We start from the raw sequence: 27263 nt of genomic DNA on the forward strand, positions 1-27263 counted from the left end.
GTGCTTTCCCGTTCTGTGATTTGCTGTTTCTTAAAAAGAGGAAGTAGCTGTGCTGCAAGATTATTGGTGTGATCCTTCACGATCTTTAGGCTCAAAGGCACAGAACATCTCTTTGGACCTGCAAGTCCTTAACAAGGTTTAGCCTCCTCAAAGGTAGTGGTTATACATTAACATAAATTAATGTACATAAAGTAAATCTTGTGCATATCTTTGCAAAGCAGGTGGTGTCTGAGACCAGACAGCAGAATTTTATGCTGAATGACGATGCTTTGGTAGTCTATGAGCATATGCAGTGAAAACAAGATCCGTTACAATTTTAAGTGGGTCAAACTGACAAACCTCAGCAGTGACGTTGAATGAAAATCTGATTTTGGCTTCGCATTTCTGTCTGGGACCTGATCCTTTTATGGGACTCTTAAAAGCTCCACACCACTTTTCAGAGCTTGTAGCTGTGTTTTCATGCAGGTAGCTACAGTAGCATTAAGACAAAAGCATTGACTGGAAGGCAAAAGCTAGCATAAAAGCCTGTTGCCTGGCTGCTGTCCCGTCTTCGTGAGCTGCGTTTCCACTTCACATCTGTATGCGTGTGAATTAGTTTGATTATTGTCAGCTAGAAGAAATTACTTGTGCAGTAGCTGTCACATTGATGGGGGTTCTCCCGTGGAGTTGTGTGGCGTTGACACTTATGCGTTTCTACCCCACTGCACATGCTCTTTCTGTGCTTTGAACACACAGATATTATACACATGTAGTTGCTCCCACTCACTCCCCTACTCCCATTTCTCCTTTTACCTCTTTCTCATGGTCACTTGCACACACTGCCCCCCACCCGCCGTACACTAATTCACTCAAAGACTCACTCTTCACACACTCATATAAATACAAGTCTCAACCCTCCCTCCCCCTCCTTTCCTTGCTTGCCACTTTGCCTTTGGGCAGCACGAGTTGGAGTGGTCTGAAGGAGTTAGCGCCATGCACATGAAGTGCTCTCTTCACTGGACATGCATGTGAGTGGGGAGGACTGTTCAGAGCAACGTTTCTCAGAGCTCACAGAGCCAACCTGAGGAGCGGACAGGTCGAGCCAACCTTCTGTCTGTTTTGCTTACGGCGGCGTCACATTTGGGCTAATTTATTTCGAGCCCTTTTATTTTTCTTCTCCGTGCTGACTTTTCTTTTTTCTGATGAGCTACTCCATCTCATTGACTCGTGGTTGCTTTCGTTTGTTTTTCTTTTTGCATAAAGGGTTCATCTTTTAGTTTATACTCTGAGAGAAAGAGAGAAATTCTTGTTTACCTTATGGAAGAAATGGAGAGGCCCAAGACACTGAATCCTTGAAGACAATCTTGCTACCCTACGCAAGAATCATCCGCACAGTCTCAGTCTTCGGATTCATCTCATATTCTGTGTGGACTGAGGTACCATGTGTTAAGACTTCACTCCTGACTGTTTGTCACAAGTCTTTCCCTGGATGCCTTCCCCTGATGGTTTAAGGGGGGAGAAAAAAAGAGTCTGGACACGAGAACTCAGTTACAAGGATTTGCTACACAGTATTGAGTGGTTTATATTGGGTGTTGTATTATAAGAACAAGGGAGAATTAAGTTAGCATCGGCACAGTTTGTTTACTGCCTTGATTGAATATAAGTATTTGGATGCAGTAATCTGAAGAGCTTGGTTACTTTTTGATGAAGACAGGAGGTAAGTTACACATGTTTGTGTTGAGTTCAGCATGCTATGGTGTGGTGGTCAAAACCATACAAGAGTACCTGATGCAGGGATTCACACTTCAGCTGCTCAGTAGCCCTCCCTTTGACACTCCTTCCTTAAATTGTTGCACATCATATATGCTAGCTTGAAACTTTGTTTTACATGAAGAGATCCCCCCCCCCCCCACCCCCGTTTCCCTTTACTATAGTATAATGCATTTGCCTCTTTAATCTCTATTAAAAAAGGGCATGTTTTTATTTGTTGAGTCATCTAGTTATTAATAGCCTGTCGTTGCCTGCTGCTGAGATCTGGATAATTCTCAGGTCATATTGAGCCAAACCGGAGCATTAAAGGAGTAAGTGGCCTGGGGCCAGCGGGGTGCTAATCTGCTGCTTTCAACCGCTGCCTCAAAGTCACACGGGGCCAGCGAGGCAGGATTGCGTAACCAGATCTTTGTTTAGGAAATGATCTTTGTTTGTGCTTGCGAGCCAGAGCCACAGCGCTGCTCCTCCATATACCATGATGTAGCAGAGAGTGGCAGGGTGTCATCACTGGGAGCTGGCTTGTCATCTAGGATTGGATGTATAGCATTTATATGCTGAGTGCAGTCGGCCATGGTTTGCAGCATTTCTGCTACAGACAGAGGCTGTGTTATCTGTTTAATGGGCTGGATGGAGTTTTGTCAGGACTGTCAAAGTAGCTTATCCGAGACCACGTCTTGGTTTTTTCGGTTTTTAGTGTACATGCACGTATGCACTTATAGCCTTTATATAGCCCCTATACTTATATATAGGAAGAAGGCAGACAAGTTTCTTCCTCATTGGTAGTTTAAAGTCTTTTGAAAGGTTTTTCTTGTAAAGTTTCCCAGATTTCTAATGAAGAACATGTAGAAGGCAGCATCGCCACACAGTTACTAATTTATAGTAATTTAACTCAGACGGCCATTGTGTAGAAATGTAATATGAGCAGTGGAGGGTAACAAGACGCGAGCTTTGCCTGTAGGAATTAGAACACCCTCCTTTTTAGAGCAAAGGTCAGAGGTGAGGTAACCATACAGTAAACTGTATGTTGTGTTGTGTTAATTCAATCTATTTATCTTTGCATATGCATATTCTATACTCCACTTTTTATGAATGTGTTTTAAAAAAAGTTATATGCAATTTTAAAATGCATTTTAAAATAATTTAATATACATGCTTATGCAGTAAACTCATCCTTACCAGAGCCAATCCTGGGGTACCATTCTACTTTCTGTTAATCTGGCTACAAAGAAATTCAGCCTGGCCGCTTGGGAGATGAATAGGAGTCAATGAAGCTAAAAGGCTAAAATAATTATTTATACCTGATTTATACCTGCTTCTAGACCTTAACCCCAACTCAAAGAAACAAAAACTAATTATCAATGCATAATAACACGTCCTTCCTCCGTGTCCTTTGGTTTTCTTTTGGGATTTTCTTCTTACAGGAAGAAAATGTTGCCATCAAAACACTTGCATTCTTGTAATGCATTCTGATTGGTCAGTTCAGGATTCATGACTAGACTAATCCCCTTCCTTTGAAGTAGGAGTGGGGGAAATCCAGGCCTTAAGGCCTGCAGGTTTTAGATGCGTTCTTGATCCAATGGAGCTGATTTAAATGGCTAAATTACCTCCTCAACATGTCTTGAAGTTCTGCAGAGGCGTGGTAATGAACTAATCATGTGATTCAGGTGTGTTGACCAGGGTGATATCTGAAACCTGCAGGACACCGGCCCTTGAGGCCTGGAGTTCCCCACCCTTGCTTTAAAGCCATAACGTTGCTCATGGTGTCCCAGTGTTTACAGAAAAGTATTTCGCTGTAATGGCAACCTTTAAAAATGAATGCATAATGAATCTATAACTGGAACAAAACATACAGCTGTCTTTCTTGACAATTTTGCTAATGGAAATTCCAGAGAATATGAATTCTTGAGTATTTACAACTTCTTTTCCTCTTTTTCTTCTGCAGTGTGGCTGTCACCCGTTCCCAGGACGTTCCCTCCTTTGGCCCACCAATCCCGAAAGGCGTGACCTTTCCCAAGTCCACTGTGTTCAGGGACTTCCTTTTGGCCAAAGTCATCAACGCTGAGAACGCAGCTCATAAGTCAGATAAATTTGGCGCCATGGCAACACGGACACGGCAGGAGTATCTGCGGGATTTGGCAGAGCGACACGTGACCAGTACATCAGTGGAACCCTCTGGGAAGTTCCCCTTCATCTCTCTGGCACACAAACGGCGGGAGAAGGTGCGTCCGTACAGCGGGGCAGAGCTACGGAGCCTCGGGGCTATAACCTGGCAGGTTCATGCCGAAGATCAAGTAGCCGGGGCTGAACGCGAGTGCCTGTTGGCCATTTCAAACGACTTCATCATCCTGCTGGATCAAGAGGCCAAAGCGGTCGTGTTTAACTGTGCCACACGCGATGTGATTGGCTGGTCAACCGGGAGCCCCGCCTCTATGAAGATCTACTATGAGCGCGGTGAGAGTGTATCGCTGCGCTCCATTAATAACAACACGGAGGACTTTGGAGAGGTTGTCAAAAGACTGGAGGTCAGTGGGGCACCATTACCTTCTGTAGCCACACATGTCTATAGCATACACCATCTGCTGAAGATATCAGAGGCTGCAGAGCTTAAAAAAGTGCATCTCTGACAAACATTTTGTAATAAACACACAGAGATGCTTTGAGCTGTGACTATCGTGAAAGCATTCTTACTTTTATATCAGCATATTTACTCTTTAGCTGGTTATCTTCTAGTATCATCTAGTAAAAATCCAAATCACCCAGCTAACCAGTCCCAGTCTGTGAGTCACTGTGTATGTGAACAATAATGCAGGCAAAAAGTGCTTGGTGAAGTCTTTAAGTGTTAGGACACACTCTCCCTTTGTCCACTTCCCTGACAACAGTAGCTTGAAAAAAAATAACTATTGTTGATGATTACAGCAACATAAGGGCGTAGCCTGAAATTATGGACTCACCAGAAAGCCACAGATGCTGCACTGACCCTGTGATTAAAAGTCATGCCAAGCATAATGCATAGTAGTTTAATTCATATCATTACTGAGGGTTTCCTTGTGGTCTAGATAAAGCGGCACTTTTGATGGGATATTTCAATCATTCATCAGACACTGCAGTTCTGCTTAATGATAAAGTAAAAAAGGATTTCCTGCTGACAGTACAGGAAAGAGCTCTTTCTTCTTCATCTTCTTTTTTTAACATCCAAAACTCAGACCACTGTTTTCTACTTGGTGAACTCAATAAAGAAAGGCATATACAGGATCTGTAAAAGTCGATTTCCTCCGGCCTGTGGTGCTTTTTATCCATATTCATCTGGGTTGTTTTGATATTGCTCGTCCAGTTTTATAGAGATCACCTGCAGAATTTGCTCTCTTCTTTTGGAAATACTGAACAAATTAGCATTTTCCTTGTGGTGCTCAAAGGGCCGAAAAATTTAAAAATTTGACAACTACATCAATTTTAAGAAATTATAACCTGATTGCTCAAAAAGTTATCTTCAACCCTTGGAGCCGTGGATCAGGCTAACTGTGCAGAAAAATGCATTATGATATGCGTGTTATGTTATTGATATATGTGCGTCAGCTTGTGACTAACAATACATTTCATCCACCCTTTTTTTTTCACCACCTTTCTGACTCAACCTTGATCTTTCACACCGTCTTTTCTCTAGTTGTTGACCAAGGGAAGCCAAACCACAGAGATGACCTTACGTCGTAACGCCCTGGGCCAGCTGGGCTTTCATGTCAACTTCGAGGGGATCGTAGCAGAAGTGGAGCCCTACGGCTATGCCTGGCAGGCTGGGCTCAGGCAGGGCAGCCGCTTAGTGGAGATTTGCAAGGTGTCCGTGGCCTCGCTGTCCCACGAGCAGATGATTGATCTTCTTAGAACCTCTGTCACCGTAAAGGTGGTCATCATTCCTCCACATGAAGACTCAACGCCACGCAGGTACTGTGGATATAAGTCATAAATGGATACAAGAGAGACTGTAGTTGATGTGTTGGTTTGTGGCTTTTGAAGCTATCCTTAAAGTATTCTGACTGCGATTGCTTCATGTGCCAACAGAGGCTGCTCAGAAATCTACCACATGCCACTTGTGGACTACAAGAACCACAAAGAGGGCATGCCCTATGAGTTAAAGTTTCCCTTTCGCTCCACAAACAACAACACCAAGTGGCCACGCACCTCATCCAGCCCTCAAACGCGTGCCGCTGGCATGGGGGGAACCCTCATCAAGGCCCCGCCCACAGACTTAAGTAACCCTGCTGCTATTCCCCGCAGTGTGTCTAGCGATGGTCGACCGCTCAACCCCAAAAGGTCACATAATAACGATAATTCTGTTATGAAACTTGCAGACATGCAGAGCTAACTTCTGTCTGGTTGTAACATATGTCTTTAATAGCATCCATATGTGTCCACAGATATTCCCCAGGGAATGACAACTATGCCCTTGCCTGCTCCATTGTGATGGGACGCACACTGCACAACACAAACTCCCCTTCCAGTCTCTCCTACACAGACACCATGGCCTCCACCCACTGGAGGCAAAAGTCTATGCCTGACGGGTGAGTTCATCGCTACAAATTATGCAGACTAAATTTCATAAATATATATTTTCTTAAAACTTGATGTGTGCTACACAGTAACATAGATAACATTCTTTATGTCTCTTCAGGTTTAATAACAACTGCCAGTCCCCCGTTTCATCTGTGCGCCATGTGGCAGGTGAGGGCGTCAATGGGATCAAAGTATCGTCGAGCTCAGGTGTTGGATGGTCACGACCTGGGGAGGGTGATCCCGCCAGCAGATCAGGGGACAAACCCAGCTCAGGTAGGCAGAACTCCCCCAGTGTTGGTAAATCAAAAAACATGTTTTGCATTATGGGCTCTAAATTTTCCATACGTCTTAGACACCGTGGTTTCCAAGGTGGTGATTCCTCGACTTCAGCCGTCAGAGCAGAGCAGCCACGTGTCTCCTAACAAGAGCACCAAGGTGAGTGATAGCCAACAACCACCAGATGTAATTTCCTTCCTGAATTGATAAAGGAGGCCCTGTGCTAACAAAAGGTCTGCTGTTTAATCACAGTTAGCATCATATGACTGTGAGCTAAAGTTTGTGTGCCATGAACCAATCTACGCTAAGCACACTAATTAAAATGTTTCCAACATTGGGGTAAATATGATCGCAGCATGAGGAGTTATGGGATCTCTAAGCACTTCAGGTGATACAAAACAAACAGTCTTTGGGGGAACGCTGCAGCAAAATGTCCTGTTTTTCTATCTAGAAATTGATCACAGATTTCTCATCTGGTAACAGGCAGATGCTCCCTATTCATCCAGCCAGTCAAGCAGCAACACACTGTCAAGCAACGCCTCCAGCTCCACCCACAGCGACGAGAAGTGGTACGAAGTTGGCTCCCGTTCCGGAGTGCGGAGTGAACTGGATCTCAGTGGCTATCTTCAGGGTACCTCCAGCGACAGCGGCATTGACGCAACCTCCTTCACTGCCACGCAGAGCAGCACGGCTTCCTCCACTGGTGCCTTCACGGCAAAAGACAAAATCCCTTGGCAGGACGAGCCACCAGATGGCCAGATGGCCGCTGACACTTCACCTCCAACTCCAGACTCTCTTGTCATCTCTGGAGGCACCGAGATCCCAGGGAAGAGCCCCTTATCCTTGCCACTCGGTCCCGATAGCGGCTCCTACAGCCCAAGTGATGGCGCCGCCCACTCCAGGTGTGCTGCTGTTCTGTTAGAATTTAGCTACATAGGCAGTCTAGGAATCTGATCCTTTGCATCAATGTTTCATTAAACAGACAGTGATTCATTGTAGTCCAGATATATCCTGCACTGTCCCAGCTGAAAAAAAGTCCAAAGCTCTGCGGTTTGGCACTAACAAAGGGAGAGTGGAAGAATGAAATATCTGTGTCTGTGGTTTTGCATTTGTATGTATCTCCGTCTCTGGGTATCCATGATAGAAAGGAAGTGCTTGAAGTTGCTAGAAATGCAGACTGTGAGCTCAGCACTGTTCCCCCCTCCTCTAAATCCCACTTCCTTTGAATCAACTAAAGCTTTCCTGCCTCTCTTCTTCACTCAGCCAGAAATAACTCGGCTCCACCAGACCTGTACATTGGCAGCTTTGTTTTATAGTTCGTGCACAGACACAAAACTCGATGTTGGAAAATTCAAGCATTAATGTCAAACTCTGTAGAAATGCTATTTTAAAGAGCTGAAAATGAAGTGCAAGGACACGGTGTTCTTATTTAATATTTATGAATTCATCGGTTTATCCAGTCTGCAGAGATATCTGGATATATATGTTGAAGGAACACCTTTACTAATGGGTTTTAAGGATGCCTGGCTCTTTGTTGTTTGTTCAGCCTTATTAAAGGTAACTAAGGTAATTTGATAGTTAAACATGAAGAAAAATAAAATATATCAGTGCAATGAAAATGCATCACTAATGCATTTTCTTTTCAATCAGTCTGGTCTCAGTGTTTGATACTGATGAAATTATAAGGCTGTGTCACACTTTTCTGCCCTTGCTTTTTGTTTTGTCCCCAGCTCAGCCTCTTCTGGTCCGTCAGGCTGCAGGCCCATGTCCCCCCAGGATGAGGCTGCTCCTGTGCCCACATCACCCACATCCTCAAACTCCCAGTCCCCGGGGACCAAGAGCTTCTACCCTCGTCAAGGAGCCACCTCAAAGTATCTCATTGGCTGGAGGAAGCCTGGGGGAACTGTTAACTCGGTGGATTTTGGCAGCACTCGCAAGTAAGATGGAATTAATTATTTTACTAAATATCTGTGAATGTTCAAAATTGTTTCTAAAGCACCATTGCATGCAGATAAAATATTATAACTCAGTGCAGAGTGCATCCTGCTGTCAGTCATGTCGCCATAGTGAATATTTTATGTTTGTCCCACTGAGTGGTCAGCTAATTTTAAAGGTGTTGTTTAAAAAGTTGGTCAGCAGCACCACCGTGTGGTGAGTTTTTATTTTTTCCCACATCAATTCAATTCTATTCAGTTTTATTTAGTTTTCTGAAGGTGCTTTGTATTGTACCCTGTAATATTGTAGATCAATATTCTTTGGTTTGTAGGAAGACAAAAAAATTTTCCACTCTTATTCTCACGTATTGAATTTGGTCAGAAAGCCGATTACTATCTTTTGTGTTGGTGGTAAATGTTTTCACACAAACCAGTTTTTCCTGGCGCAATAAATCAGTAATTTATTCGACTACAGATCACCAACACCTTGGTTTGGGAACAGTTACAGCTGCCATTGCCATTCTGAGCGTTTGAACTGGTCGCTGCTAATCACAGACATGCTTTGTCGTTTCTAGAGATTTCTGCCTGAATTCGTTTTTTTTATGTTAATCTTCAGACGGCACCAGAGTGATGGTTTGCTGGGTGGTCAACCCCAGCTCAGGGCCAATCTCCGGGGCTCCCAGTCTCCCCAGCGGCACACTGCGAAGTCCAGCCTGGAGGAAGACTTAAAGAAGCTCATCACACTTGACAGCCCTCCACCCACTACAAATGAAGAGAAGGTACAGGGAGATGTTTTCGATAAGCTATTATATTACTTTGCCCACTCATGACTACATCTTCACTCTTTGAAAAAAGACTCTTTGAGGGGAAAACAAAAATAACATAGACACCCAGGTTTGCTTCCTGACTGAGCCTTATTGGTCACAAAAAATTAGGCTAATGTATTTAAACTAATCTTTTACTTTAACTAGAGCCGGACCGATTTATCAGCCGACCGATAACAGCAGTTTGACGATCTGTCAGTATTAGCATTTATAGTGGTCAATACTGAAGAAACACCCTTTAACTGTGCTATCATACTTTGTCCACCAGATGGCACTCCGCAACTGTTAGGAACACCACAAACAAAACAACCAGCTGATCCAAGCAAAGTCGGGCAGCTCTTAAACGCGTAAATAAATAACTACACATAAGAAATGTTAAAGAAATATGTTTACATTTCCTGTGTCAAAGAAAAAAAATCAGGTGATATAAGAGAATATCAGCGTTTTGAATCAACCAAATATTGGCACAGTATCGGTATCAGTCAGGCTCTACTCTTTTCCCACTACTGTAACTGTATGATTATGGATAATGCTCCTGGACCACTCTAATAAACCACTACATTTGCTTTGATAACAAATTAAGGCCTGTTTTCTGTCACTGTGTATACATTATGTTCATCTTGTGCTGCTTAAAATAGCAGTTTCACCTCATCATCAGTCCAAGTAAGGAAGTCTATATGTTCATGGTCATGTAGTGTTTGTCATTTCACCAAGGACTGTTTTAAAACAAGGTGCCAGCAGTATTATGGTTACATAGTAGCGAAGCTTCACAAGTCAAATGTAAGCACAATAGCATGCTAGATAACCTGGAAATTGTAAGCAAAATATAAAATATCTGTTAAATACTTTAAGGTTCTCACAAACACAAAAAGTACTTTAGTTTAACAACAGCTAATGTAACCTGATATTGTAACTCTTCAGGGGCTGCACAAGACCACATGATAAAACTACCTGGGATATAACATATTGGGTCGAGGTTTTTAACTAGCTGTTTAAACCCCTGCTAAAAAGTGTTTATAATTACTATCACGGACAATATGATATGGCACAATCCTAATAGAATATTAATAAAAACCCTTCAGTGTTTTCATGCAAAGTTTTTCTTTTTTCTTTTTCTCGCTTTTTACCTGAGTCTTCTTGTCTGCTTCCATCCCTTCGTGAAGCCGTTGTTTCCAGGCCCTCCACCCAGTCGACGTTCCCTTCAGAGAACCCTGTCTGATGAGAGCATTTACAGCGGGCAGAGGGAGCCGTCCTCTAGTGGACAGCGTGAAACGCCTACTGACCTTCTTTTCTCCTGTTCCACCATGCCACGTTCACCCACCACCCGCCACGGACCGAGTCGGCGAGCATCGCACAAATCCCTCGGTAAACATTTAGTTTATGTGATTGAACTTGTAGTGGCTCCAAAGTGTAGTGGTTTATGCATCCGCATCTGGAATCAGGAAGAGTTTCCCGCGTAAAAAACCTTCTAACTCAAACATGCTTCGTTATGTGCTGTGGTGACCTCTTGTTCATAACGGAGCAGATGGACTACTGTGCAATAGTCTTGAGCCAACCCTTTCTTTTTGTTCCAAGGAGCCTGACTTTGTTGTAATTTTTTAAAGATGTCTTCAGCAAACCTGGATTGAAAAAGAATGTCCTCCCCAGAGGTCAACATTACGGAAGCAGTGTAGGATCATCCTGAGAGAGAACAGACGAAAAATGTAGCCGACATCTAAGGAAGAGCTTTTAATGTCCACCAAGAAGCCCGGAGAACTATTCCCGAGGGATACTTAAAGAAATGAGAGGAAAGCTTGTCTAAAAGAGTTGTGTTGAAGAATAAAAGTCATGCGAAGTATTATTAGAACTTTTAAGCTTGTTAGACTTGTACAAACTCTTTTTTTGCCTTATATGTTGTATTACCATGTACGTTTCCATACCTCTTTGCATCCATTTCCAGTTTTCCCAACAAAATCTAATGATATGAGGGTGGCTAAAGATTTTTACACAATACTGTATATACAGTATGCGTAAATCTGCAGATAATGGAATAAAAGCTTAAACACACTAAGCACACTGCTACTGAAAAAGTCTTTTGGCCATGCCGTGCTAAAACCATTGACTATAAAGTTTCCCATCTTCAGCCACCTAAAAACAGATACAAATCTCATTCATTGTGTTTGACTGTGTTCTTTTCCTTCCCAGGAGACCTGTCAGCCCCAGACAGTTCAGAGCTGGACCAAGAGAGGAAGAAACAACAGCTGCAAGAGCCTGTCCTCATGCCCCTGCCTGACACGGGGGCAGATGGCCCGCTTGACTGGGCCCACCTGGTAGATGCTGCCAAGGCCTTTGAGGGTAACCAGGCGTCATGTTTTCATTTCATCCTTAAAAACAAACCACAAACAAAAAGACATTTGAAGTGAAGGTTAAGTTAGTTTTGTAATAGAGAAATCCACCTGTTATCTTAATTTTTATCAGAAGAGGGCACTGTTACACTGTATTTGTTCTCTGTTTAGGTCAGATAACATAACATTTGACTTTTTTTTTAATACTTCAGAGCAGAGGCTGGTTTTCCTAGCAGCCCAGGAGGAGAACTCCATGGCTGAGAGTGCAGCAGCAGCAGCAGCAGCAGCCACCAGTCCCCAGCAGGCCGAGCCTCAGGCGGCTCCACTGAGACAGCCTTCGCCAGGGTGAGAGGCCTCAGGTCATGGCCTAGATCCAATGTTTGCTTTCATCCACTGGTTTTTCCAGAAGTGTGCCACCAAAAACACTGATTTTCTGCAAATCGCACACCACTGCATCACCGATGAATCCTGCCAATAGTACAATAGTGTTTGTTGGGGATTGCCAAGCTACATGTACCATCACTGAGAAAGGCTGGACTAAGAAACATTTACCCATGATTTAAGGTGAGATGTTGGTCCCAGCTAATGTCAAGCTTTTTCCTCTCACAGAGAGACTCCAGCTTGTTTGATGGGGAAAGTGAGCCAGCTAGAATCCATGGTGAAGGCACTACAGGAGGACCTAAAGAAGGTGATTTGTGATGCTAGATTGATCCTGTTCCTCTTCGGCTGATGGCACAGCCTCAAATATAGATGCAAAATCTAAGTATGAACCTCAAATTTTTTGCATGTGCCTTTTGTAACCATTAGGAGAAGGATGCCAAGGCATCACTACAAGCTCAAATTGAGAGCCTGCGAGAGGACAACCAGCGTCTCCTCGAGGAGTCCTACAGCGCCTCCGCCAAGCTGAAGAAGTTTACAGAGTGGGTCTTTAACACCATCGACATGAACTGATGCACGCTGCTGCTGACCGCTCCCCACTGGGAGAATAACCACTACTCAAGCTGATTTCAAACGTTTCAGTAATGTTCGGTGCACAACAGAATCACTTAAAAAAAACAGTGTCGCTCTTGTACTGTTACAAACTAGTGCCAACATGGATGTAAACATCATCCTTCCTCAGCCTCATGGATCTGTTTGAATAGTGACCACAAAAGACAAAGGAGAAACCAGGGTGATAGACAAAAAAAGAGCAGCAGCGTATCAGTGTGTCAGTTTTCATCAGCATGCTCTCCCTTACTTAGGAGCTCATAAAATATAACATGTTTTTGTTTCCCCCCCCTTGAATGGACTGTTGGTATTCCTGCATGTCAGAGAAAGCGAGAGCACGATTTCGAAACTAACCCAAACCTAAAGGGATTTAAAGTCACTGTTTAGCTTCCCAGCTGTAACCTCATTTTAAGTGAACTGATTTCCAATTAAATAAAAAACTCTAACACAAATTAAAATTTCTTCAAGAGTTGCTGAATATAGTCCCAGGTTGCTCTGATCTTAATTGACAGGTGTGCTGTAAATGTGCTGCCGTTAAGACATTCTCCAGTTTTCCCAGTTCACAGATAACAACACTGATTATTTTTGTATTACTAACAAAGAGAAAAAAGATAAAGTAGAAACTATAAGAGAGGATGGGAGTTGCATTTGTGATGGTTAGTGTTGGTAGGTAGGCACAGATAGACAGACAGACCCTTTGCATAGCACATACTGTAAACACTGTAAGGTCGAGTGCCTGTCTGTATCGCTTATGTAAAAGACTGTGCAAGTGTAGCGAGGGTTATTGCAAGTAAAACTTGTATAGGACTACTGGTCACATGAAAAGATAAAATATATATATATATTACAAACACAATATGGGTGCCATAAAGATAGAAATCGACAATTCAGTGTCACTTATTCAGATTATTGTAAATATGTGATGTTCACATTTATTTTTCTCATGCCTTCCCTTGATATAATAATGTAAAGAGTATTTATGTCAAAGATGATGGCCAAGAAAAGCAAAACAGCCATATGCAGTTAGAGATATGTACAGTATATACAAGTAATGGTTTCCTACGTGACAAGATGTATCCTTTGACTCAAAAGTTTCCAGCAGGAGACGGGTAACTTTTGATCCAGAGTACAGTGCTAGAGAATATATTGATATTTTTAATCGTAAAAGCATTTGCCTGCTGCAGTGGATTGATTTGAGAGTGCTACTTAGTGTTGACAAGATGTAAAATACTACTACAGTGAACTCACATCCTTTTCCTCCCATAGCACGCTAAAATGCCTCAATCTGATCCCTAAATCTTTGGATGGAGTCAGTTGGTACTGTTATATTATTGCAGATAAGATGCTGTGTAAATCCTGAAATCCCAGCTACAGTTTTCTGTACTTCTGTAAATCTGCGCGAAAGCCCACACAGAATCTGATCTGCAGATGACCGAGCTCAGTCCTTATTTAAGCCTCATACTTTAACTATTTCCTTTTGTACCCTGATGCTGTGCAACTGTATATAAGGAGAGTTTAATATTCATCAAAATCGCACCTTCGTTCTTATTTTTTACAGTTATTTTTGATGTATTTCTGCTTTACTTGCTAGTGCAGAGTGGAACCACGAGCCGGACTCAGACAAAATGAGTCGTAGGCCCATAACGGTAGCAGATTGCCCCTATGCCTTCATTCTTAACATGTGTGTCAGCATGTGATTCTGTTTCCATTGAGCTGTGATGTGTAAAAATAAACACACAAAAAAAAGTTTATATCTATTAAAGATATTTTGTTCAATTACACTTTGTCTTGCTGAGTGGTCTGTACTAATGTACTGCGATTTAGACACGCCATTCATCAACAAGAGCAAAATAGGAAACTAGCACAACTGCTGGGGGTTATATGAGGTGGCTTTGAGTAAATGGATACCTGTTGGCGGCCTTGTGGCTGCCCGCTGTTGTATTGTGATTAACAGAGAGGTGCTGTTTTTCCACTCAAGCTTGATTACACAAGGCGGTTATCCAGACACATTCAGGGCTGCGTGGGACAGATTGATTGATCAGGATACCCTGAGAGAAGGCAGGGCGGAGACGTAGACCGTTATGCATTCAACAAGTGATTGGTGTGATTTAGGCCTGTTTGGATGTTTAGTCGTTCAAATAGCAGTTATTCTGTATCAAACCTGCTATTATTAAAATGACCTTTTGAGTTCATGTCATAACTGAAGATGTAATCTATTTCTGCCTGTTTTTAATCAGTGACTGCAAAAATGGAATAGATATTAATGCTTATTTTTCATATTGTAAATAAGTGTCTTTTTTTAATGTTTGGGGATAGCACTCTATTATTAATTTTTAACCAATAAGACATTTGTACAAGTCATGTGCTGCCACTGGCTGCTTTGAATGGTGAAACCTGTTTTGTTTTTGTGTGTGTGTGTTTTTTTTCCTGATAACTTTTTACTTTTACGTCCTACATTTTAAAACAGATATCTGTACTTTTACATTTTGATGAATTCCAACTTCATACCAACTTTATAGCATCTAGAAAAAAAGACAGCATAACTGGTTACTGTCAGTGAAGAGGATGTAAATCAGCCAGGACAACTCACGAAACATCTGCTGACATCTTGTTCAGTCAGGTCGTGTGAATCCACAAAGAGCAGTAAACCTCAGACTCACACTGAGAACACCTCCTGGAGCTCTCAATAGAAATTATTGTAAGTTGTGATCCTTTTCCCCAACTGATTGTAGAGTCCCCCCACCTGCTGAATCCCACTTTAACACCTGACTATACTCATTTTCCTGCTTGGAGGCAAAGTCACTCTCTACAATGTAGTTATCAGAAAATACTTTTTTTTTTTTTAATTTTCCTTTTTTGGGGGGGGGGTTAAAATTAGACTAAAGTTTGTATTCCCATCTTCTAATATTAGAAGATTTTTCATTACATTAGTATAGCAAGGCTCAGTTAGCTTTGCACAAAAACAGCTGGACTGGACTGTTTTTAGACAGTTGTATCTGTACTTCTAATTAAGTACAGAATTTCTGTACTTTTGCCACGACTATTGTTAGTGCCATCAAGTGTTGTTTACTAATATGACAAATGAGAGAGCAGTCTGCTCGGAGACATTCTATGAAGAGCTTTACCCTGGTTAATGGCAAAGCTAAGGTAGGGATAGCAAAAACATAGTCACTGCTGAGATTGCAGGTTTCTGGCTACTGAGCCACTGCTAGGTAATGATCACTAAAGTAGTTTCTCTAGGCCACACTGGCCTTAGAAGTCCCTTTGTTTTGTGAATCCAGTTAAAACAAATATGAAAGATAATCTTGTCTTATGTGCCTTTAGCGGTGACATTTAAATGCGCTAAATATGATTCCTGTAGTGTTTGAATATCTCAACTATCTCAACTGTTAATGTTTATATCGTTGGCAATAAGTTGATGTTAGATATTGGGACATAAGAGTGGGGTGGCAAAAGTCATGAAAATTAATATACTGTAGCTGTCTACCTGGCAATGACAGCTCTGCTGCTAGCATGGCGACGGAGAGGGAATTTGTATTTAAAAGACTATCAGTGTAAGATGATGACAATGTGTCAGACTGCTGAAGCCGCATTTGCTTAGGACTGATCTTCCTGGGCTATTTTGGATCAGATGTTAACAAAATTGTCATGTTTAAAAGAATTTATATCTAATTGCTAACATATATATCCAGCAGTCAAATTCATCTTTTTGTTTTGAGATTGGAGGCCGTGTTGTTGAGTGTACAGATTAGGCCTCTGCAACCATAACTAAACCAAAAACGAACAAGAACATTTACATAATTGATTATTATTATTAATTATGTATTATTAACATTATACCCTATAAATACTTCACTTTTTCTTAATCCCACTGTTATCTTGAAACTGCATCCAGACATGCAAGGCTAGTAGTGCATATGCAGTACTGTGCAAAAGTCTTGAGCCGCCCTTCGTTTCTTTATATTTTACCTCCAAGCAGATTTTCTTGTAACTTAAAACTTAAAGCGGTCTTGAGCAACAGTTCTCTAGGCTTTCTGAAGTCTTTCAAATGTTGTCTTTGGACATTGGCTGCCCTTTCCCTCATGTTTCAGTTCAGTCCTTGTAGCTGATCATTTTTAAGGAATGTTTTTTTGTTTGTTAGGCCACTTAAAATTTAAGTATAGAAAAGGGATGAACCCGTTTTGTTTCTGCACATAACAGACAACTTTTGGCACCTTGTTACTAGAAGCCTGTTGGTACAATACATAATTTGTTCCCATTTCTTTAGCCAAATCTCTGAAAAATGCCACAGATAACACAGTTTGACAGGGGTAAAATAGTATTTTTGCACCAACACAGTGATTCCCAAAGAGCTGGTAGCTGAAACCTACGCATGTCTTGGGATGATGTACAGTGTGGCTTTAAGATATTTATCGAAACTGAACAAGTGGAGGACAAAGAAAAAGAAAAAGTAGTGAAACATCTACAGCAGATGAACAGTATCTGAACGTCATGTAAAAAAAACCCCACAACAAAACACCAAAGACCTGACACAGACCTGAGAGAAGCATCTGGCCCCTCAGCTGATCCATCTGCTCTCTGCCAAAGCCTCAGAAATAGCTTCAGTGGAAGGGCAGCTGTCAAGAAGCCATTCCTAAGGAAGAGAAACAGAGTGAGTATGCCGAATTACACAAGAAGTAAACTGAAAATCAGTGACAACAGTTCTTATGGAGTGATAAATCCTAAACTTAAATTTGTTTTCGACATATATGGAGGAATTCAGGTACAACAGTGAGTGTCTACAGCCATCTGTAAAATAGGGTGGAGGGTCTTGTCATGGTTTGGGGCAGCATTTCATCCAGTGGTGTTCGGGATCTTGTGAAAATTGAAGGAATTCTGAACACAGAAAAGTAATAGCAAATTTTGATCCACCTTGCAGTACCATCTAGAAAGCATCTTTAATATCAGCTTCATTTTCAGCATGACAATAACCTCAGTGGTCATGCAGTAAGATGATATCTGAACAGAAAAACGCCCAAAAACGGCCTCCTCAGAGCCCAGACCTTAGCAATAATGAAGCTGTGTGGGAAAGTCCTTCAAGAACCCCGGAGAACTACTCCTAAAAACTACTTAAATAAACTGAACAAAGCTTGTGGAAGAGAGTTCAGGATTTGTAGAATAAAGGTGGTTATACTAATTATTGAGAGGTTTTGTTGCACAGTACTGTAGACTAGCATGACACTCCCATGGTACCAATAGATATGCAAATAATATTTTCAAACAGCCTTAAAAAACAGCAAACTAATCCACAATAATTTCTTTAAATAATGAATGTATTCTGTGTATCTCCACATATTTAGATGTAAAATCTGGCAAAAAGCCTTAAAACACTCCTCTTAAGTCTCTCTAAAAGCAAGCTAGATCTTTGCTGTGTTGTGTGTGGCTAGCAGTGTTGGTCTCTGGCAGTAGTGTGGATCTGAGCAGGCTGTTCAATAATTTAGCATTAATGCAGATTATGGCAGGACTGGCCCCCTCAAAGCAGATTAGAGTCCCTGTCTGTCTGCCGGCTGCCTGTCTGTCACCTTGTTAAAGATGGTACTGAATCGCGGAAAGACCTCGTGGAGCATGAAGGTATACAGCATGGATCATATGCAGTTTGTATTCTGCGGGCGAGGTGTGTTATGTATCACTGCAGATGTACAAAAAGGGCAAATGTGTAGTTATCATAGCAGTTTTGTAGTTTTGGAGGATGTAACACTCCTGCTCTTTCCCTGCCTATAGGTAGTGGGAAAATGTGCAGGGTAAGCACCGTGGGTGAGTATCTGTGACCTCAGTTTCCCTTGGTTACAACATTTACAGAGAACAGTAGCAGCTTCGGGTTGTTCAAATTTTAATCTGCTCTTTGCCTGAAGAAACACACACCGAACAAATTGTACTTCTAATAATGAGAAGTGCGGCTTTTTATCTCTCAGGCTTGATTAAACCTGCGTGTTGTGAAGAACATTTTGAAGCTTCCTCAAATATTTTCAAAAAGCAACGAGGAGAGGTCTGTGCCAAGCCGGGACGTCCGCTTAGATAACAGCACGCTGTGGAAAAAACAGAAGGAAAAGTGCAGTGAAGAGGAGCAGGCTACACAATTCCTTGATGGCTGGTGAACCGGCTTTGTCAAACCCAGACATCTGTGTGTGTGTGTGTGTGTGTGTGTGTGTGTGTGTGTGTGTGTGTGTGTGTGCACACTCTGCACGCGTGCACTCACAAATTGGCCATGCCATGTATTTCTGGGCTGTGTTTCTCGGGGGCTTTTGGGATCTAATTTATGGCGGACGGGGGGAAAAAAGAAAAAGGTTCATTCGTTTGGGTTTGCCATTTAAGCTTGAATGAGTCTACATGAAGAGAGGACGGGAGGAGAACATGCATTTAGAATGGGTTGAATGGGTGGAGGAAGAAACATGAGAGGATGTTCGGCATACTCGAGGACATGGAAAGTGGACTTTGTCCGTGATAAAAGAAACACACCCCCACCCCCCTAAGAAATACACGAAAAAGTCTAATTTTGGGACCCGGGCGGCTTCTCATACATGAGCTTTGAATGCATAATGAAAGCATTTTCTCTGAGGTTGCTTGCTCAAAGAGTCTGGGATATGTATTTATAGCCAGCGTCTGTGCGTGTGTGTGTGTGTGTGTAAGTGTGTGCTCACTAACTTGTTTTTATATTAGCATTTCAATATCCGCTTAATGAAATGTTTCTTATTTTCAGCATCAGTGGGCGCTGCTGCTGCAGTGTGCATCTCTCTGTCCTCCTTTTCTCTGTGCTGTGCATCCACTTCTCTCTCTCTCTCTCTCTCTCTCGCATGCACACACACACACACCCTCTCTCGCTCTCTCTCTTCCTGCCCGTCTTTCTCCTCCCTCTGTTTTCCTCTTTATATTCTCTTTAATTCCTTCATCCCTCCCCCCTTTTTTTCAACTTGATCTGCCCCTCTCTGTTGCACAGATCTCCCTCCCTCCCTAACACACTCTCTCTTTTGCTCTCGCTCTGAGTCGTGCACATGCAGACAGAGGGAGAGGGGGGATGAACGAGGTGCACACATGAGGATCTCCTGAACTGCCGGGGCAAGGCAGGGCTGGTGAAGAGAGAAGAAGAAGAGGAGGAGGAGGAGAACTAGAGGAATACTGCAGTGGCCAACCAGCTTCTTTTCCCTTCTGTATTTCTTTCTCTCTCTCTTTTTTCTCGCTGCTCCACTGCTTCCATCCCTTTTTCTTCATCCCCTTCTCTCTCCCTGTGCCAATTATACCATGAACCTGCCTGCTGCTTGTTGCTAAGGGGAAGCCAGCCAGGGGGAGCCGAGTGGACCGGGCGATATTTTGTTGTTAAGGTAATAAAACGCTTCAGTATCAGCAACTGTCAGGTGTCACAGATGTTGCACTGCACCCGGCTCATTCGCCTGCCTCAAGTGAACAGGGCTTTGGGACTTGCTGTTTTTAATATGGCTCTGGCTGTAACTGGAGCACGGCTTGTTGCGTGGCTCTTTCTGCAAACTCTCTGCCAGTTTTATTCCAGTTTGTTTCAGTTGACCGGGCATCTGTGGACTCACAGGGGGTCTGCCTCTGTGAATATGTGTGTGTGTGTGCAATGTCCTTTTGTGTTTCCTCATGAATTGGATTTTGCTGCGTGCTTAGATTTGTGGATATGCATGGGCAGAAACGCACGCACACACACATACACACATGTGGTGTACATGAGGGCATATGTGGCCCACTTGGGTTTCTTTCAGCAGCTCTCAGTATGCCTGTTTCATCTGTTTCTCTTGGACAGGCTGTCTGTGGGTTTGCATGTTTGAGCAGCTTCATTAGAAGGAAGTTGTTCTCCAGAATTACAGCTTCCTGATCCGCAGGGGAACTATTGGTACACTATTGTTTTCTTCGAGCAGGTGCTATGCAATCCATACCTCCTCTGTCTGTATACGACCCTTGAGGCGGGCGCAAAGATTAGCTGTCTAATGTGCTCAGACTCTAAAAAGAGCACAGACGTGTTAGCCAATGGGGAGTGCTGCACTCTGCACTTCTGGTGGCAATAACAAACAGTGAGGCAAGAGCGGATGATTACTTATTCACTCATGCGCATCACCATGCTCTACGGTGTAATAAATGAAAGCTACAGTGACGAAGCCACCTTGCACGTCTGCTGCCGTGCGAACTGGTAACACCGATGATTTTCCCCCCCTTCCTGTCTCCGTCACGGCTATTATCTTCAAAAGTTGAAGTAAGTTGTAACATTGCGAGTTGCAATTATATAATACAGCCACTCCAAATCCCCCATGCCAGCTGCAGGTTTAATGTATGAAGGTTTCATTTGAGCATGCTCACGTGTCCCTGTCATGAAATGCCATCTGTATCCACTATTCTTTGCCCCTCGGTAGCTTACCACAGCTCTGTTTAAACACGAATAACTGTCAACAACAATGAATTGCAGCTTTCTTCTCTCACACCAAAAATTAAGGATGTGTTAAACTATGTGATCTACTTCCTCACCCAATTAAAGGACCAGCAAATGGTTAAAAAGCCATTTTACATTTTACAGGTACCTCGAATGCAAAAGGAGCTGAGAGGGCTTGTGAAGCGCCAGTCACCAGGTTATGAAAATCCTTACTTAAGCAGAATTAATTCCCTGAGTGTGTGTGTGTGTGTGTGTGTGTGTGTGTGTGTGTGTGTGTGTGTGTGTGTGTGTGTGTGTGTGTGTGTGTGTGTGTGTGTGTGTCTGCTTAGAGAAAGTAAATAAATCCCTTAACAGCAGCTCTCAAAGCATGAAGCCTGGGGGAGGTTAATGTTGGGAGTGCAGGCAGATCAGAGGTAACCATTGTATGATTGCAGCTAATGGAGTCAACATTTACTTATGCTTAGCATAAAAACAACAACAAATACAGTGGCCAGCGCTAACCACGCTCAAAGCCACTATCGGTATCACCTCGGTGAAGGTTCATTCATTATGAACATCAGCTTTCAGTTAAGATGAGTCATCAACGTCGCAGCCGCACTCACTGTGTGCTGAGGACACCGACATCTGTGCTTTATACATAATTAGTGCCTTCCTGATTCCTCCTTGCTGACACACTTTACTGCAGTGGCAGTTTTTATATAAGATGAACTCAGATAAGGTTATCTTAATAGTGTTAATTGCAAATATCTTGTGCATCTACCTGTCTGCATACGTCAGTGTTTTTCAGGATCCTTAATGCTATTGAGCCCACTACTCTTCCACATCAGCGCTTATTCATTGGGCTACTTTGAGTATTTCCTTTGAGGTAATTATTAACTATTCCAGTTGTCCTTCCATTATTTCTAGCTATTTATTTCAACCTTTATCCACAAACTGTTGAGCATTCCCAGCTCAACTGTTACCACATCCTTAGCACTGACTTTATTTATGTAGTTACAGTCTTTATTTTTCAAATTAAACAGAGCTACACGGCAACCTCTCGCACAGCCCCTGGCAACTGCAGAAACACCCGCTGAGGTTAAGGTATTGTGTGTTCACGATCTGGCTTTGTGGCTTATTTATTATTCATCCTACATCGGCCTACCTGGGCCCTTTTATCTGTCTCTGCTATGACAGGCGTCCTCTTTTCTTTCTTTTTTTTGCATTTGAGACAGCGGCATGCGTTTTGACAGCTGAATGTCACTCCGATAAAGGCTGGAGAACTTTTGGTTCTTGGGGGAAATGCAGTTATCGTCTGATGTTTGTCGTTTTTCATTTTGTTTTCTTCGACCCTTCAGCGGATGCCGGATGCTGTCTTCTAATGGTGCGTTTGCTTTTCTCGACAGGATTTAGAGAAAATGGCAGAAGGGTCCAAAGACCAGGGAGGAACGGGCACCGCTGATCCCGAGGAGGACTCCCCCAATATGATCGTCTACAGAAAGGCAAGTCTGCATGTGCTGTGCTTTCTACAAGATAGGAAAAAGACTTTGCTGAGAGGCAGTGACCCGTATACGGGCTCCTGACAGCTCACTGGTCTGTATGAATGTGTATCTACCTCACACACACTGGTTTCACTGTCAGGTGTCAGGAAGCCTCTTTCGACTGTCTTACAACAAGCTCCTGTCTCTTCAGGACCCACTTCCTACTACTGTATCCCAACACTGGCAAACCCGAGCCCAGCAAAGTTTTAATAAGTTTTCAATCCCTTCTGTGGATGGTTTTGGCAGCAAGAGGTCCTTCAGTGACATGTGTAATTACCACATCCCCATGGTGCCTTCACTTCCACTAGCTGCTGTTTGATTGGAAAGGTTCAGCAGTATTGGAGGTTAATGGTGTCGATTTTTTCGGCTGGGGAGAAGCGGCTGATTCTCCAGGGCTGGTTCTTTCTCCTCAACCCACGAATTACTTCTTTATTCCTTTGCGAGCACTATGACAGCCCACTCAACAAAAAAGAAAAAAAAAGAATTATACAGCTTCTTTTGATCATTTGATCAGACTTTAACTACAGGATCTGTCTTGGTTATGGTAAAATATGAGCTACGAGCCTGCCTCTGAAAGCTGCCCCCAGTCTCGTGTTTCATCCTGCTTTTAATCACCGTCCCTTCATATGTCCAGGTAAACAGATTAGGGAGGAAATCCGGAAGAGCAGGTGCGAAATAGATGTTGACAGTAGTGGCATCGCTTGATAAAAATGTTTTCCTTTTAGGCATGTTGTTAACTATGTGCCACTGTGGAGCTTTAAGGCCTGGTGACAGCCTGAGGAAATCTTTGTAATAAACACTTCAGTGTGCCACTCACCTGGAAAAAAGTGTCAGGCTGAATCTTGATAAATCACTTCTCATAATGATGCCGTTGGCATTTTGTGCTATGAAAGAGGTGTCACATGCGTTTGGCGAGATAAGAGTCGGTTGAAGTGCATTGCCAGCAACAACTCAGTTGTACTGTAAACACTCCACCTGCTCGGATAGCAGCGGGGGCATTTTACAATCTCCCATAATGATCGTCAAATCAGCGCTACCGAACCTAGATTTCATGCCATGTGTCATAACTGTGGCTCTTCTACATGGCAGCAGGTTATTTATGCAGCGTTGTTCATGTTCATCCATTCCGAGAGGCTCTCGAGTTGGCAGAGGAGAACGTATAGCTGCGGTAACACCAGGTACTTCCACGGATTTCACTGTACAGCTTCGTTACGTAATGCTACACATGTCTGGAGGCGGCGTATTTAAGAGGCTCGTTTTTGCTTGTCGGGATGCTGCCTTAGGGAATATTCATCATTCCATGTTTTACTCACACGCAGTGACAACAGACAGATGATTCAGATGACAGGATTTTCCGCCTTTCCTGTTTTTGAAAAGGCGATTTTTGATTTGAAGCTTTTGAGAAAAAAGCCAAGCAGCCGGATAATCGAAAGTATCTTTGACAAAATCTTGGAAAGGATTAAATACTAAAAGCATTCGCTGCGGTCTAAACCTGGTGGAGTTTCTTGCGTCGTTGCTTTACCTACGTGCCTGTCTAATTTAAGATGTCGAATAGGTCAAGCAATAGAGAGGTGCTGGGACTTTGAGGGCTCAGCGCGCATGGCCTCTGGACTCAGTGGGTGGGCAGCCTGGCTCAGTGTGAAGGTGCTGCTTGCAGAGAGGCAGATGGCCACCAATATGTTGTGCCGCCTGGGAAAACACTGGCAGCCTCATCCTCAAGGCTCAAACCCACAGCTGGAAGACATCAGGATGTTTCTGCAAGGAGGAACGTGCAGACTCGATCAAAGGATAAAAATATCGCAAAGAGAAAGTGCAAAATGCATGGATGCTTTAAAACGCCTTCCCTTCTGCTGCCACATCTACTGCAAAAAGTGTTAAGTTATCGGTGTGGGCAGTTAGACAAAGGTGAAAGTGATGTATTTAGCCATTAGAGAGGCTGAGTGCTCGCAGAGAGGAGGAGGAGGTTGTCTCTGTCCGTGCGGCGTAGGTGCTGCAGTACTATCTTACTCTGTCTCTCTCCACCCACGAAAAAAAAAGGGGAAGTGAAGCAAAACAATCCAATAACTGCAGAATGTCTTATTACCTCGGGAGCTCGCAGGAAAGAAAAAAAAAGACGTACACACCCTTGGAGACAGCTTGATGCACGCTACCTGTTCCTTGTTGTGTTTTCCTCTGCCACGCTCATATGGTGGAGATGAACGGGACTGGCACTGAGGGGGGAAAACACAAAAATGAAACTCCAAGCGCCACGAGAAACACTACAGTGCAGGGAAATGCAATTAAGCTGAGGAGAGAGGCCACACACTGCTTGCAAACTATTAATAGCCAACATCTCTCGTCCCTGAGCGTGTCGTTCGCTTCTCCTCCACGCTTGGGCCTGAGACTCTTCCAAATTGTGACGCCTGCCTGGCTTTTGACACACGCAGCTAATTAGACGAACTAAAGTACCCCTGTCCTGCCCAGGGAGAGTCAAGGATTTGTGCTGCTCTCCACCTCCCTCTTCGCTTAAGTCAGGCTATTAAATGTTAGATTGGATAATCCTTGGCAGTCTACATGTACCCAAAGGCGAGTTTTACAGCTTTTTGTGTGCGTTACAGCCCACGAGACTTATATCTAGATGGAATTAAGGGTGGCTTAGTGGGGAAATATTAGTAATGAACCATCATACCAGGAAGTTTAAAGACACTACTTGGTGTCAGTGGACTTTTGGGATGTGCGTGTAAGCTTTAACAGTCTGTTAAGAGACAGTGCAGTCTGGTTCCCAATTACAGTGGTGAAGACACTCCAAAAGTTTTCATCATTAGTGCGGGAAAAGCCTCATGTAAGATAAAGTACAGAAAATCTACACTGTCGAGGACAGTGAGGGGTGGGTTAGTGAATGGATGAACTGTCTGTCAGATATTTTTGGTCATCTGAAGCGATGCCTCGTGGTGATTGTAGCCACAGTGGTCTCCTTTCTCTTCAGTGGTCTAATACTGATATTTCCTCGTCCATATCTGTGTCCGATCAGTTATTTAATCACTGCATCTACAGGGATGGGTGAACCTCAAACACGTGGCAGTACTTTTATTGTCCTGATGTGTTTCTTTCAATCAGCCGGTGCGCTATAATCTCCAAAGCGGCTGTTAATTTTCCTCCATATAGATCACTGGGTGCTTTGTTTTTAATTTTGGGAACATCTTAGGTCATAAGTTGTTTTATATACTACTTGTGTTGATGATCAAATACCAGAAATGTTTTCAAAAATATTAGCATGCTATAATATGAAACTACAGTGGAAGTGCCACTTAGCCCGGCCTCGCAGAGCTACAAGCATCGCCGTAGACCGTCGACTTTCTTTTAGTTTCCACTGTCCCTATTTCTTTATTTCAGCCTTTCTTCTGCTTCTTGATGATTAATAATTAAAGTCCATTTCAAGCATTCCATCTTGGAAAAAAAATCGGGTCCTCTGAGACATCATATCCCCCTCTCTCACCGTTCATTTATTCATACCGAGCACATTTTTTTGTGATGGCTCGATATTTTTGTTCCTGTGTGTGCTTCTAAACGTGAGGAGAGTTGGACCGCTGGGGCAAAAGAAGAGAGGCTGGAAAAACAATATATGTATATGCATGAAGGGTTAAAAACTTTTGCATATCTGGATCATTTGGACACATCTTCACATTTGCTTGCACGTGTGCAGCATTACGATACGTCATGATGGGAGCAGTGACAGAGTAATGTCCGGTTTAAGACATTTTCGAAACAGGACAGGGGGTTTGCTCCACTCCTACATCATCAGTGTAAAATTACACTAATCACACGACTGGTTGGACATTAACTTTCCCTCAACTGGCAGAAGATGAAATTACTGTAAATGGCAACTTCCTGAACTACTGATTCCCCAGCCCTAGCAGGGAATTACTGCAGCTTGGATCTGAAGGGGCATGAGGACACTCTAGTTGCACTGGTCAGAAGGTAGCTGCCCGTGCGTCACACTCTCTTAGCACTCTTAAGTGCCCCTGGGGGCCCGTGAAAGGTATATCTCTCCTATTTTAAAGCTAACCTCCATCCGAAGTGTCTAGGGCCACTATTTACTGTTCCAGTATGCACTCAAGATAGAAAGGTCCAGCCAAACACTCTGGATATCAACTACCATTTTTAACACCGTCTCCCCTTGCAGCATGGGAGTCTTTATCTGAGGCGCTGGTATGGGCTGAACTATCAGGGTCACGCTGAAGCCCGTGTGCCTGTATGCTAAGTGCCAGTGTGGGTTGCTTTCCTAGTTGGGTCAATAACATAAAACAACAGTAACAGCACAAAGCTTTATCTCTTATATAACCAGCTCCGGTGTGTTTAATACGTAAGCCAGTCTCTTCTTTCCAGTAAAGCAGATGGAGCAACACATGAAAATCCACTGAAATCAAATCATAACTGGATAATAATTCGGCGTTTTTGGCAGTCTGCCCCTCGTGTTGACAGGATTATTCACCTCTTCCATAGAAAAATCGCTGTAACTAAAATAAAAGGCTTTTCTCCAGTGAGGATAGTCCTCCCTGCGCCAGTGCCTCTCCTGCTCTGCCCGTCTGTTTGAACATCGCTAACTGTGCTCTTAAAGAAGCGCATTTAATAAATGCAGCTGGCGTTGAGGTTTTTTTTATTGGGATCGCAGCATAAAGCTGTGTATACAGAGTGACGTTAATAGGGAG

The 27263-nt window shown here is 43.1% G+C and overlaps 2 protein-coding genes across 8 annotated transcripts in view; both read left to right on the top strand.

Moving 5' to 3' along the window:
- The window catches only part of LOC134644331 (signal-induced proliferation-associated 1-like protein 1), a 37941-nt gene extending 23521 nt beyond the window's left edge, over nt 1–14420 (top strand). For both annotated transcript variants that reach the window (XM_063497294.1, XM_063497295.1), the window contains exons 8-21: nt 3692–4271; nt 5411–5685; nt 5803–6054; nt 6159–6302; nt 6413–6567; nt 6647–6729; nt 7054–7472; nt 8301–8507; nt 9121–9283; nt 10492–10693; nt 11513–11662; nt 11865–11997; nt 12262–12340; nt 12460–14420. In XM_063497294.1, coding sequence (XP_063353364.1) covers nt 3692–4271; nt 5411–5685; nt 5803–6054; nt 6159–6302; nt 6413–6567; nt 6647–6729; nt 7054–7472; nt 8301–8507; nt 9121–9283; nt 10492–10693; nt 11513–11662; nt 11865–11997; nt 12262–12340; nt 12460–12603 — 2986 coding nt within the window. In that variant the 3' untranslated portion in view covers nt 12604–14420. The remainder of the gene's footprint in view (nt 1–3691; nt 4272–5410; nt 5686–5802; nt 6055–6158; nt 6303–6412; nt 6568–6646; nt 6730–7053; nt 7473–8300; nt 8508–9120; nt 9284–10491; nt 10694–11512; nt 11663–11864; nt 11998–12261; nt 12341–12459) is intronic.
- A 3775-nt stretch (nt 14421–18195) lies between these two features.
- Nucleotides 18196–27263, top strand: part of LOC134644332 (regulator of G-protein signaling 6-like) — a 43193-nt gene continuing 34125 nt past the window's right edge. Inside the window, exons 1-2 of one of the 6 annotated variants that reach the window (XR_010096481.1) lie at nt 18196–18249; nt 22441–22536. Coding sequence is in view for 3 of the 6 variants with exons in the window: in XM_063497298.1 (XP_063353368.1) it covers nt 18211–18249; nt 22441–22536 (135 nt within the window). In the remaining 3 variants the exon portion in view is untranslated. Of the gene's footprint in view, nt 18293–19364; nt 19995–22440; nt 22537–27263 lie in introns of those variants that run through there. The other 5 variants (XM_063497298.1, XM_063497299.1, XM_063497297.1 and 2 more) reach the window with 5 other exon arrangements.

Source organism: Pelmatolapia mariae, linkage group LG16_19 (assembly GCF_036321145.2).
Source record: "Pelmatolapia mariae isolate MD_Pm_ZW linkage group LG16_19, Pm_UMD_F_2, whole genome shotgun sequence".
NCBI lineage: Eukaryota > Metazoa > Chordata > Actinopteri > Cichliformes > Cichlidae > Pelmatolapia > Pelmatolapia mariae.